Here is a 13,347-nt window from a genome sequence, read left to right on the forward strand (position 1 = left end):
ACGAGGAGTTCCTTCAGGAGCAAGCCGGCTACGATGAGTTTTAGGGTTTCGGCCTAGTTCCCAAGTCGCGCCTGTGATGTGTGGTCCAAGTCTTGGCTTCCGCGTTCCTTTTGTAATGCAGTTGTGAGCTCGGGATCTGTCCGCAGCCCAACATGACTGTACCCCTACTCTATAATAAAGAGACCTCTGTTGCTGTGATATTCTGTCTTCCTGTTATACCAGCACTGTTTCCTGGGACTGGTATCAATTAACAGGTTAATTTGGAGCGTCACGGGCTAGTTCCGCTCGGGACTAGTTCGGGGCGTGACAAATCTGCAGCAGGTCCTCTTAGTTGGTGAGAGGCGTAAAGCGTCTTCTCAACAGGAGTACACTGCACTAAGTTGAGTTTTCTATCAACATCCTTCAGCCAATCGTCAGCCTCAACGGGCTCGATGGTCTGAGAGAACTCTGGCGGCCGGGACCTCAGGAAGTCTGTCAGCTTGGATCTATTGTTGCCCATGTGAGGGTGACCATTTCCATGCGCATTATGCTGAAAGCCGGCTATGGCTGCGGCTAATCCTTGCAAGATTTGTGTCTGAACTGCCATCAAGTGTTACATGTTGTTTTCCACATGAGGTGGGGCAGGGATGTGTTCTTCTCCAGAATTGTGACTGGCAGTGCGGTGTGAGCGGTGAGATTGTTCCACTTCTGCATTACGGGAAGCAGTACGGTGCGAACGGTTGCCGTGGTGAGACTGCTCATTAGCTGACTCATGAATTGCTTCTGGCTCAACTCTACCTTCCTCAAAACCGAGGCGGGCTGGTGCACGAGCAGCACGGCGGGGGCGGCTAGCCATCTAAACTCCCAGAAGAGGGCGAGGTAAGAATCAGATAAGCACTTAGGAAGGCAAGGAGCAAACTAAATAACGACTCAGATAGCACGCACTAGGCATAAACTGGATTTTTCAAATCATAAAAACACCTGATACAACGGGTGTGGACAAGTCACAGAGCTACGCCGAGCTTGACTGTACGCACACCACCTAGGAGATCCAGACTACCAAACAACACCCTCATCAACACACGCACGCGCTACCTCGCCACGACTCCAAAAGAGTTGGCGGCGGAACAAAAGGGCCTAACACACGGACGGCTGCTGAAGACTGCCTCCTCTACTCCTCGTCTGCCTGGCTGCCTCCGGTAGTCGGCTCCTCAGTCGAAGAAACGTCGATCGGCTGACGCGAAGGGACCGGCGGAACCTGTCGAGGGCCGGCAGCAGCACGGGCCGCTGGCGGTGGGGGAGCCGGGTAGTCGAAACGGAACACGGTGGAAGAACCAACAACACGCTTCCGCGCAGTGCGGATGAAGCGTGGGCCACGGCGGGAGGAAGCAACGGGAGTGTGTCCGGGGGTGTAGGAGGGGCTAACTGGGTGTGGGTAGGGGGAGTACACTGGTGAGTACGGTGCACGCGAGCTGGGGAAGCGCGGGCCACTAGGAGTGCGAGCAGAGCCGCGAGAGCTGTGGGAGGACAGGTGACTGGCGTGGCAGAGGCGGCCTGAGTCCCAAGAGATAGTGTCAACTGAGGTGACACCCTCCTCGGCCAGGCGGGCCTCCAGAGCGGCGTAGCGGCGGGCAAGGGAGCGGTAAGCCTCAAGGAGTAGGTCGTGCTGAGTGGCCTGAGCCTCCGAAAGCTCAACCATGCGAGTCAGCACTGGCTGAGACTCGCTGTACGGACAAGGGTACCTGGCGTCTGCGTGGCCAGAAGGAAGGCGTGGGAGCTGCCGGAAGGCAGAGCCCCCGAGACTATGGCTGTAGTCGTGGGCCAAGCGACGAAGCGCAGTCCAGGAGAGGTCCTGGTACGCGATCTGGAGAGTGGGCCTGGCCACAGTGAAGTGGTGTGGGCGAAGGCCAGCTCCGTGTATACCTCCTCGAGGGTAAAGATACACAGAGAGCTCACAGCGAGGGGGAACACGGTCCACGGAGTACCCCGTGTACTCGGGACACGAGAAGCCAAGGAAGCGGGCGAGGTCACGAAGCTGAGCGACGTGGTGACCCTCTCCATAACCGTGGGAACTGAAGCTGGCGTTCACTGCCATCTACAATTTTGAAAGAGGGAGAAAAGATCAGTAACCATTTTAGCAACAAACTATTGAAAAAGAAGAAACCTTAGCTTTTCGCAAGTAGTTTTGAACTTAGTATCCTTAGGGTCGTCCTATACGTCGGGTTTCGTCCTAGGGCCAAGCCTGTGCTCTGATACCATCTCTTGTCACGCCCCGAACTAGTCCCGAGCGGAACTAGCCCGTGACGCTCCAAATTAACCTGTTAATTGATACCAGTCCTAGGAAACAGTGCTGGTATAACAGGAAGACAGAATATCACAGCAACAGAGGTCTCTTTATTATAGAGTAGGGGTACAGTCATGTTGGGCTACGGACAGATCCCGAGCTCACAACTGCATTACAAAAGGAACGCGGAAGCCAAGACTTGGACCACACATCACAGGCGCGACTTGGGAACTAGGCCGAAACCCTAAAACTCATCGTAGCCGGCTTGCTCCTGAAGGAACTCCTCGTCAGCGGGATCCGCTTCATCTTCTTCAGCAACTTGGGGGGGGGGGAAATAATTTATATGGAGCAAGGGTGAGTACGAGAGTACTCAGCAAGCCATGGGAAATAAGTGTTTAATGTAGGCTTCAAAGAAGGGCTGCTGTTTTTGCAATTGATTTTATTTGAACTCTTTCCTGAAACAACTAAGTGAGTGCTTCTCAAACGACACGGATGAGAAAGTGCGTCTCGTCCGGTCGGAGTTTGTGCAATGCATCAGTCTTTCGAATTGATCAAGATTGGCACCCGGCCAATAGCTTTCAAACGGCCACCCGGGCCTGGCTGGTCCCATCAGCCGCAGATTTTCCAAACATCAAACCCATTTCACAACAGCAAAATTTCACAAGGCAGTAGTCAAACAAAACTACGCTAGGAATCACCTCACATCCGCCCATGACCGTGGGCACGGCTGTTCGGACAGTTTAATAACCTCTGCAGAGGGGGTACACTTTACCCACACGACATTACTAACCCGGATCATCCAGCTCGTGCAGAACGGCCACGACTAGAGACCTTAAGGCTTTCATGACAAGGCATTTCGAAAGCCGACACAGGTTCACCATATGCCAACGAGAGGGGTCCCAGACCAACACCAGATTAGGTCCCAGACCATACTGTGCCAGGAAGCCCAGGGGTCCTCCCCGACACCACCCCGGCGAATCCACATGTCTCTTGGCATCAAGGCTCCCCCGATTAGCTAATTACTCAGCCAGCGGTGTCCCATTCCACCCATGTTGTCGTACTTGTCTTATGTTCGGATGAAATTCCAAGGAAACGGTCCTTAAGTGCAAGAGCGGGAAACCGTACTCCCGGTACGTTCCCCGGTCCGCGGTTTTGGAAATTCATTTAGTTCGCAAGCATCGACCCAGGTGTCGGGTTTTCCAAGTCTTTTGTAAAAACCCAAGTTTTACCCAAGAACTTACTCAGATTTTAAGTTTGAAGGCGACCGTCGATACTCGCACAGAGTGCACGAATATCGAGGCGCAACTAGGTGGTTACAAGGGAACATGGTATAACAATTAACAGTGGAAGGATCAGATGCAACAAGTTGGGTAGGCCCACCGGTCTGCCTTGCAGACGGGGCAAACAGATTAAGTGCAATCCTATCAATGCATAATATTTTGCAAGCAAATTAATTAAGTTCAAATATAGGCTCAAGATGTTCAAAGGTGGCTTGCCTTGCTCGAGATCTTGAGCTTGATCCTCGAAATCCTCGCACTGCGGGTCTTCGGGCTCCGAAACTACACGCGAAACGGGACAACTCAACAAACGGCGAAAATAAAGCCCTATTATTGACCTCTAAGCGTGCCATTAGATAAATCTCGAGTTTTGAGGAATTTTGGAAGTTGAACGGAGTCAAACGGACTTACGGTTGGGAAGATATTGAATTTCTAAGATTATTGGATTTTTGTCTAAAGGAAAAGGATTTATTTAAACCCTTTTTGAAAAAGAAAAGAAAAGAAAAAGAAAGAGGGAGGGAAATTAGACTTCCCTCGGGCGGCTAGGGCGCGGCCCGAGAGAAAGGGGCGGCTCGGCCGAGCTTAATGGGCCGGCCCAAGGCGCGCGCGGGCTGGGAGGGGAGAGAGAGAGAGAGAGCCGGTGGGCCGGGTCCATCCTCGCGTGGTCCCGAGTGGGACCCGCTTGTCGGCGGCTCGGCTCACCGTGAGCGAGGTGCACACGGGCGTGCTAGGGTTTGGGGAAGGGGCGCGGCGCATGCGCGCGGTTCGCGGAGGACGCGGTGCGGCGGGCCCATGCGCAGCCTCAGGGCTCGCGGTGGACCGCGCGCGCGAGGGGGGCGGAGGGAGGCGGCGGACCGGGGTCTGCTTGACCCGGTCGCGGCCGAGGTGGCGCCGACGTGGCGCCTACGTGGCTGCCACGCGGGCCGGCGGGAGGTAGACGACGACGTCGGCCGAAACGGACGGCGGGCGGTGGCAGCGAGCGGCGGAGCGAACCACGGCGATCCAGGCGAAAGCGAGCACACCGGGAGGTTGCACGGGACGAGAGGAGACGAGCCAACGGCTCGGATTCGCCGGGGAATGCTCGACGGCGGCGGATTGCGGCGGCGGCAACCGGCGGCAGGAGAAGGGGGAAACGGCGATGAGGTCACGAGGGGTCGATTCCCGGCGGTGAGAGCATCCACGCGGCTACGGGAATCCGTTGCTAGCGTCGGATTGGGCGGAGCTACGCCGAGCGAGGCCGGCGACGAGCGGCGCTTCCGAGCTCGGGCGGCGACGGCGGCGAGCACACGGCGGGCGGCGGCAATGGTCGGGGCGGCGCCAGCTAGCTACGGGGAGGCTACTCGTGCTACTACCTGAGTCTAAGGGGAGGAGATGGAACGAGGAGGGAGAACGGAGGGCGACACTACCGTGCGGGGTGAAGGGGGCGCAGTGACGAGAGGCCGACGGCACGGGAGCGATCTCTCCGGCCTCGGGCCGGGGAAGAGGAAGTAGACGAACGCCCGGAGTCCCCTTCCGCGTCCTTCGCACGCACCGGCTCTCCCGGCGCTTTGGCGACGAACGGCGGAGGCGAACAGGGCAGGGCGCGGCAATGGCGAGGGCGAAAACGGGGAAGATTGGTTTGGGGAGGGCTCGGGTTTATAGGGCGGCAATGTCGGTTTGGGAGGGAGGAACCGACATTAGGCGGTCGAGCCAGCGGGCTGAAGCTCCGGCTAGCGGCCAAAACGGCGACAGGGAGGATGACGCCGGCGGGGAAGGGAAAAGGGAAAAAGGAAGGGAGAAAGGGGGGCTTGCCCCTTTCCTCTTCGGAAAAAGGAGGAAGGAGAGAGGGTGATGAGGAGGAGCTCTGCCTCCATCCTTTGGAAGCACGCGCGGGGAGTAGCGGGGCCGAGTCGATGACGACGGCGATGACGGCGGACGCGGCTTGGAGCGGAGCGGCGACACGGGCGGCAGGCGCGGCAGAGGCTGACGGCGGCGGCGACCAGGCGGTCGGCCACCACGGCGCGCGCGCGCGGGAAGCAACGGGCGGCGCGGGGAGAGGGAGGGCTCGGCTCCGCGCGGCTCGCGCGCACGCGCGTGCAGCGCTCGGGCAGAGCGGGGAGAGGGAGGGAGAGAAAGAGAGAGAGAGAGAGAGAGAGCCGGGGAGGGAGGGGGAGATGGGCCGAGAGGGATTCGGCCCATCGAACCCTAGGGAGGCAAAATAGACTTTTGCGGAGGGATTTGATTTGGGAAGGATTTGGATTCGGGATTGAACTCGACGATGGATCGGGGGGTTTGAGACCTGAGATGGCACGGGCACTAGACAACAAGCAAAGAAACGGATTTCGCAAATAGGATTTTTAAGAGCTAGTTTTCCCGCTAGGCGCCAAGACGGAACGGGCGCTACAGTACTCCAATTGCATAATCGCTTTCACTCAAAAAATCAGAAGGAAATCGTACGATGAATGGAAAGAAAAAAAAGTGGTGTATCATCTCACTCTAAAAAAATTAGAACAAAAACATACCACGAATGAAAAAAATTTGATGTGGACGAGGGAAAAAATCTGTATGTAAACCCGATTCATTTTGTTGGTGACTACATGTTTTTTTTTAAAAAAAGAAAGACACGTGATTGTTTTATATTTTCTAAAAGTAATTTATTTTGTCGGTAAATAATTCATTTTGTTGGTGGTTACATGTTTTTTTAAAAAAGAAAGACATGTGATTGTTTTTTTGGCAAAATTCGTTATATAGCATCGAAATTTCACGTTTTTGGTTTTATAGCATCGAAAGTTACAGTTCATTTTAATAGCATCCAAAGTTTACCATGTTCCCATTTTTAGCACTTTCGTCAATTTTTCCGTCCGTCTTGATCGTTATTGATCCAGCCATATACATGATATGACATTTCTACCCCTCATTGACATGCATTATACTTGTACTTGTGAGGAGTAGAAACGTCATATCGTGTGTGTGGCTGGATTAAGACGGACGAAAAACGATCGAGAATTGACGGAAGTGTTAAAAATGGGAACATGGTGAACTTTGGGTGCTATTAAAGTGAGCTGGTAACTTTCGGTGCTATAAAACCAAAAACGTGAACTTTTGATACTATATAATTTACTTTCCCAAAATAATGAAATTGTTCCTTTTTTTTAAATCCAATTCCTAGTAGACACAGATCCAAACACAAACTTTATTTAGTGTTAATAATCTCAAGCAAGCCTCCTATTTAGGTGGTATTATTCGTGCTACAGTGCTCGGTTACTACTATATCACGCATAACTGTGTTGTGCTGGGCTGTTGCTTCTCTGCTCCGTGGGCTGGCTGCTGGGCTACGTTTGCTTTTTGTTGGGCCGGCCTGCTGCCCGTCTTGGCTGGGCTGCTCGCTAGGTTTCTCCTTTTTTTTCCTTTCTCTTTTATTTGCGGAGCTTAGAGATCATCGTAATGCATCTGGATTCACGGATTAGCGGCGAAATAATCACGTGGGCCCACCCTTTAATGACGAACGAAAAAAATCAACCGAAAACCTTACTTATTTTTTAATTAGGTATATAGGTATAGATATAGATATAGATTTGACCATGTAGAGTATAGTGATATCTATCGGTCCACCAAAAATCAAGCTAAAATTTGACATACCTACTGAGATTAAAAAAAGAGAGACAAATTTTGTATACAATATGCTACTATTCATAAGTTTGTCTTTTCTATATGTCGATGTGTGAGTTGAGTTTAGATCTAAAATTTTATGGAGTTGTATAGATATGTTGTACGAACATTATCAAATTTTATATAACTTTTTATAACTGTTTGGATGATATTTTTTTAAAATAACCGTTTGGGTGGATTATAAAATGGAGCTAGGCAGCTAGCATCCATCAAAATAGTTTCCCCGCTTTATGTACGTTCATCGGTTGCTAGTCTGTTAATGCTAGCTGCATTTTATAATCCGCATGTTAGTTCAGAGATCAAACTTTGATATTTGAAGGAATGAATAAAATAAAATTTGTTTGGGAATCGATTGCTTATGCACCCTGCGAAAAAGTGGCGGTTCAGCCTTCAAAAAATTTTGGGCCTACTAACTTCGATGGGCCGTTTTTTTTAGCCCATGCAGAAGACAGAAGTGTAGGACATTGACGTGACAACCTAACCATGCACATATTGGATGCATGCGCATATTGGATCACATAGATATATGCACAGACAGGGGTGGATCCAACATGGGTGCAGGAGGGTCTCGAGTCCCCCATACACCCACAAGACCCATGGGTACCTCCCGGAGCATTCCCTTCAATTTTTTTTTTATCATGAATGATAAACTAAAAACTCCTAAATGGCTGAAGGTTGAACAAACTGTGTAATTGAGCCCCTCCCCCTAATTTTTTGTTCTTGGATCCGCCCCTGTGCAGAGAGGATAGAGTATGTGAAGTGAAGGTCAAGAGTTCGTCAGGCATAACCAATTACGGCTATGTTCGTTACTACTGGTTGGGAACAAATCTCTTGGCACGTAAAATGGAGCGGCTCATTAGCAGCTACTCCCTCCATTTCAGGTTATAAGAAATTTTGACTTTAGTGAAAGTCAAACTGCTTTAAGTTTGATCAAGTTTATAGAAAAAGTAGTAACATTTTTAACCCAAGACAAAATTATTATGAAAATATATTCAATTATTGATTTGATGAAACTAATTTAGTATTATCAATATTAATATATTTGTCTATAAACTTAATCAAGCTTGAAATAATTTGACTTTGAGCAAAGTCAAAACGTCTTATAACCTGAATTGGATGGAGCATTTTTTTGAAAAATGGATTAATAATTTTTTAAGCAATTTTCGTATAGAATGTTTTTGCAAAAAAACATATCGTTTAGCGGTTTGAAAAGTGTATGTGTAAAAAACGAAAGAGATGAGTTGAGAAAGCTAGGAAAGAAGTCAGTCTAAGCTCGTCGGCATAGCACTTAATCTGCTTTACCTGAGTGGTGGCCGGTCCTGGCCTTGTACAAGGGGCTGACGGCCTGAGGCTGAACCCCGTGAAACACCACCACCTCTTCTTCAACAGTTCAACTCGAGCGGGGGCGATGGAAAAAGCAATAGCAGGGGACATGAATATTCCAACCTTCCAGGGCATCTTTCTGAATTCTGATGGTGCTGGGCAATGTGAGACTGAAAAAAATCGATATGGGAGAGAGAGAGGTCAGAAATGGAGATGGAGGGGATGATAGGTGGAACCCACTCTATTTTTTTTTAATGATTGGGATGTCACGTGAATACCAAGTCAACGAAAAACCGTTTTTAAAAACAGTTGATGTAGTTATTTTAAACAGTTTTGATAGTTAGAGGGGTCGATTTATCTAGTTTTATGGTTGAGGAATATGAATCAGATTCAATTTATATTTGTGTGAGTAGTTAAATTTGCTTGTGTTTTTCTTTCTTCAGCAGCTTATTCTTATTTTTCAATGATGATAAACTGATCAGCGTAGCCGCCGGCCCGTCGCCCACCCTTAAACAACGCTCAGCTAATTTATGCATGCATGGATTCGGATGGAGGAGCTGTGTGCACCACTCATTCGTAAGACTTCTTTCGAATAATTCAACGGAAGAAGGTTGAACCATTTGAAGCGAATCACACATTATTGATCTTTCTCTCCAAAGAATCGTGCTAGCTCGTTGGAAAAAAGGGAAAAAAAACGGCGAGCCTAGCTATAATTCAATTTGCGAGATTACACATATGTGAAAAATCGCCAAGTTAAGGGTTTTTCTTTATACATAACTAAATTTGCTACTAATCCTTATATAGCCGCCTATGAGCATTTGTGCATTGTACTATGCACCAACCTCCACTTGTAAAGTTTCAACCAAAAAGAAAAAAAAAAAGCCATCCACTTGTGCTGCCAATTTGCTCAATCCCGACAAGCTCGCTCGATCGTTTGCCGCATCAGCCAGTCTCAGTCCGCTGCAATTTGTTCGCGCATGCGTTCATATAATAGACCTATCATAGATTTTTCGACGATTCCAACGACCTCGTGGAAAAATCGCAGATGCACGCACCAAATCCATCAATTTCATCACGACACTCGCAAGTAGTGCGCGTCCGCTATAAAAGCGATGGAAATCCTCGGAAGACGGCACGGTCGATCGCTCAGTACGACGAGAGCTAAGCTTAGCAATCGATCGACCATGGCGTCCGCCGGTTTGCTGCTGCCGGTTTGCTGCTGCTCGCCGCCGCGGCCGCGCTGGTGTGCAGCTCGGCGGCGGCGAGGATGCCGCCGTTGGCGAAGGGGTTGTCGCTGGGCTACTACGATGAGAGATGCCCGCAGGCGGAGGCCGTCGTGTTCGAGTTCCTGCAGGACGCCATCGGCAAGGACGTCGGCCTCGCCGCAGCGCTGATCCGGCTCCACTTCCACGACTGCTTCGTCCAGGGCTGCGACGCCTCCATCCTGCTCGACAGCACACCCACCGAGAAGAGCGAGAAGTTGGCGCCGCCGAACAAGACCCTCCGCAAGTCGGCGTTCGACGCCATCGACGATCTCCGCGACCTGCTCGACAGGGAATGCGGCGACACCGTCGTGTCCTGCTCCGACATCGTCACCCTCGCCGCCCGCGATTCCGTCCTCCTCGCCGGTGGCCCGTGGTACGATGTTCCCCTCGGCCGCCACGACGGCTCCAGTTTCGCGTCTGAGGACGCCGTCCTGAGCGCGCTCCCGTCGCCGGACTCCAACGTCACCACGCTCCTCGAAGCGCTGGGCAAGCTCAAGCTCGACGCCCACGACCTCGTCGCCCTCTCCGGCGCGCACACCGTCGGCATCGCGCACTGCACTTCCTTCGACAAGCGCCTCTTCCCTCAAGTCGACCCCACCATGGACAAGTGGTTCGCCGGCCACCTCAAGGTCACCTGCCCGGTGCTGAACACCAACGACACCACCGTCAACGACATCCGGACGCCCAACACCTTCGACAACAAGTACTACGTCGACCTGCAAAACCGCCAGGGCCTCTTCACCTCCGACCAGGGCCTCTTCTTCAACGCAACCACCAAGCCGATCGTCACCAAGTTCGCCGTCGACCAGTCGGCCTTCTTCGACCAGTACGTCTACTCCGTCGTCAAGATGGGCATGATCGAGGTGCTCACCGGCTCGCAGGGGCAGATCCGCAAGCGCTGTTCGGTGTCCAACGCCGCCGCCGCCGGCGACCGTGCTTGGTCCGTCGTGGAGACCGTCGCTGAGGCCGCCGAGAGCTTGGTGCTGTAGGGTGCTAACAAGGATGGCTAGTTTAATTGAGCTTATTTCCTTGATAAATATTTTGTTGCTTCCAAATGTCATGAGTATGTACACTTGCGTGTATTTTGTAGCTTATTTTTTATTTTCAAATAAAGTTGAATATATGAAAACTATTTAAATCCCTCGAGAGGATATCCCCTCGTTTGCTTAAAAACATCAAAACGGTTATGAAAAATTCTGGAAAATTTTGACAATATTCATATAACATATCTATACAGCTCCACAAAATCTTAAGTCCAAATGTGATTCACACGTCGAGATATAAACCTCTACATTGTTTTTTTTTTCAGAAATTTTCACAACTATTTATATCAAATTTGAAAGAAAAAAGGTGTATGAGGGGATATCCCCTCGAGGGATCAGAATCTACTCCCCAAATATATAGGATTTACTGGATCCATGCAACTTTGGCGATTTGGAAATCAACCATTACAATTCAAGAAATCATCTAGTATAGGAGAACCTTGGCTATTGATTTTAAGAATGTAGCACCATTGCGCATAGTAAGCCAAACTTAACCTTAAGTGGAAACTAAGCAATCTAACAAACAATGTGGGTGGCTAATCATTTTTTATAAGGATAATTTTTTACCTAGCCTCTACATCCAACCAGATATATGCAGTCTTTTTAAATTAGGAACTTATCCTATCAAACAAAGAACTTAGCCCTCAAATAACCCAATCTGAAATTCGTTTCAATAAAGATTTGAATTCAAGATAATCATGTTCATGTTTGAGCTCGATCGGAATCACAATTCAGATGAATACTGAATTTAAAATCAAATCAAAATTAAATCATCAGACGGCGTCTAATGGATGATCAACAGCAGCAGCAACCCTGTCTTCTTCCAGGGGAAGGCTGCCGTGGATGGCGAGTTGCACGAGACCTATGCAACAGAAGCACACGGATAGGAAGACGAAGACGGACAGCACGAGGAGGAAGACGGCCAACCCTCCATGGCCATGGTGGGAGCGGTAGTAGAGCACCATGAGGACGCCAATGGCGATCAGCGCGCCGGTTAGGCAGGCGAAGAACACCGCCGCGCCGTAGCCGCTCTCGCCGTCCCGCTCCGCCACGGCGGTGACGGTGATGCCGCCGCCGCCGCCGCTTTGTACATCGGCCATAATATATTACTGTATTTGCTTCGATAATTTGATTCGATTCGATGCCTCTTGTTTCTCTTGTCTGTGCGGATTGCAAGCAGTGCAAGTCAATTCTGTAAAAATAAAAAAAGTTGCAGGGTAAGTCAGTTATTCGATTCGGTCATGGTGCGTTTCGAATATCCATACTGATCTTGTTTGAGTTTGGAAAGGAATCCTCTAGAGAAATTGAGGAGGAAAATAATTTCCTTGATAGCAAACCCAGATCGATAGACATGCATGCACCTTCCTTGGATTATATCTCTAGCTAGGAAGTGGATAAAACGAGTGTACATGTCCACTCGAGTGATAAAGGATCACCAAATCCTCTCCCTAGTTTCTTGATCAGCAAAAGTTTGTTGCTTCCATTAATTTGCCAGTACGTACATGCGTGCGTGTATTCTTGTAGCCTTACATCTTTTCAAATAAAGTCAAATAAACTGAAATCTGGTATGTATCTTTTATTACGAACACGTAAAATGAGACTATTAACTACTCATCCTTTTAACGTTTAATCCATCTTAAAAACTCTGCAATGCACACAAACAATGCAACGGCAGTGTATCAGGGGACACACCGGCCGGCCGGATGAATGATGGGCACGGTGACTACTAGTGTGGCTGGACTGGTACAGTAGTTGCTAGTGGCTGATCTGCATGCATAGCGCCAGGTGCTACCTCTCTCATCCGCCACGACTCAGTACGTGTACGCTCTTGTGCTGCACAGGCGGAAGAGGATTTTGATTCCCTCAAGTTATTTGCATATCACTTAAATGTTATAAAAAAATTAAAAAAATTAGAAAAATATATTAACATGTGATATATCACTCCACAAACATGCAAATAAAAATTCAACTTCTATTTCTCGCAAAAAAACAGATTTGTCTTTAAATATATGTTAACTAGCTGTAGTTTAATTTGTTTTTTTGTTACGAGATGTAGAAGTTGAATTTGAACTTGTATGTTCGTGGAGTGTTATCATATGTTAATATACATTCTTAATTTTTTATAACCATTTAAGTGATATGCAAAGAACGAAAAGATATTCCCTTGAAGGATTAGAATTGTTTCCATGCACAGTGATATGTGAACCAAGAAGATTGTTGTCGGACTAATGCCTCACTGCTTGATCAATGAAAGTGGCTAAAACCACACTTCAATTTGTGCACCATGCATGACACTCAGATTATTCAATATATCTGAACGAACACGTACAACCTACTCGATCATATGAAGCTAAAGTAGTTGAGAATTTTCAGAATATGCCATTCAATTCACATCATCTCCAAGATTTTTCACTCAATTCGTAGCACTTTCAGATCATGCCACCGAGGTTCTTAGTTTGCTGCGTTTATAGCAAACGTGTTACACGGTATGGGCAGGAACAGCAGAGTGGTCGACGTGTTTGGCCAAG

At 49.1% G+C, this 13,347-nt stretch overlaps 1 protein-coding gene across 1 annotated transcript; it reads left to right on the forward strand.

The window, feature by feature from the left end:
• Positions 1 to 9,660: 9,660 nt before the first annotated feature.
• On the forward strand, positions 9,661 to 10,895 carry LOC127775403 (cationic peroxidase SPC4-like). Its single transcript, XM_052301648.1, has one exon. It carries the CDS (start codon positions 9,779 to 9,781, stop codon positions 10,763 to 10,765), a length of 987 nt encoding a protein of 328 aa, XP_052157608.1. The 5' UTR covers positions 9,661 to 9,778; the 3' UTR covers positions 10,766 to 10,895.
• The last annotated feature ends 2,452 nt before the right edge of the window (positions 10,896 to 13,347 follow it).

The sequence above is a fragment of the Oryza glaberrima genome, chromosome 1, assembly GCF_000147395.1.
Source record: "Oryza glaberrima chromosome 1, OglaRS2, whole genome shotgun sequence".
NCBI lineage: Eukaryota > Viridiplantae > Streptophyta > Magnoliopsida > Poales > Poaceae > Oryza > Oryza glaberrima.

Coding starts and splice junctions, on each gene's coding strand:
- LOC127775403 (XM_052301648.1), top strand. CDS start 9,779: ATGCCGCCGTTGGCGAAGGGGTTGTCGCTGGGCTACTACGATGAGAGA.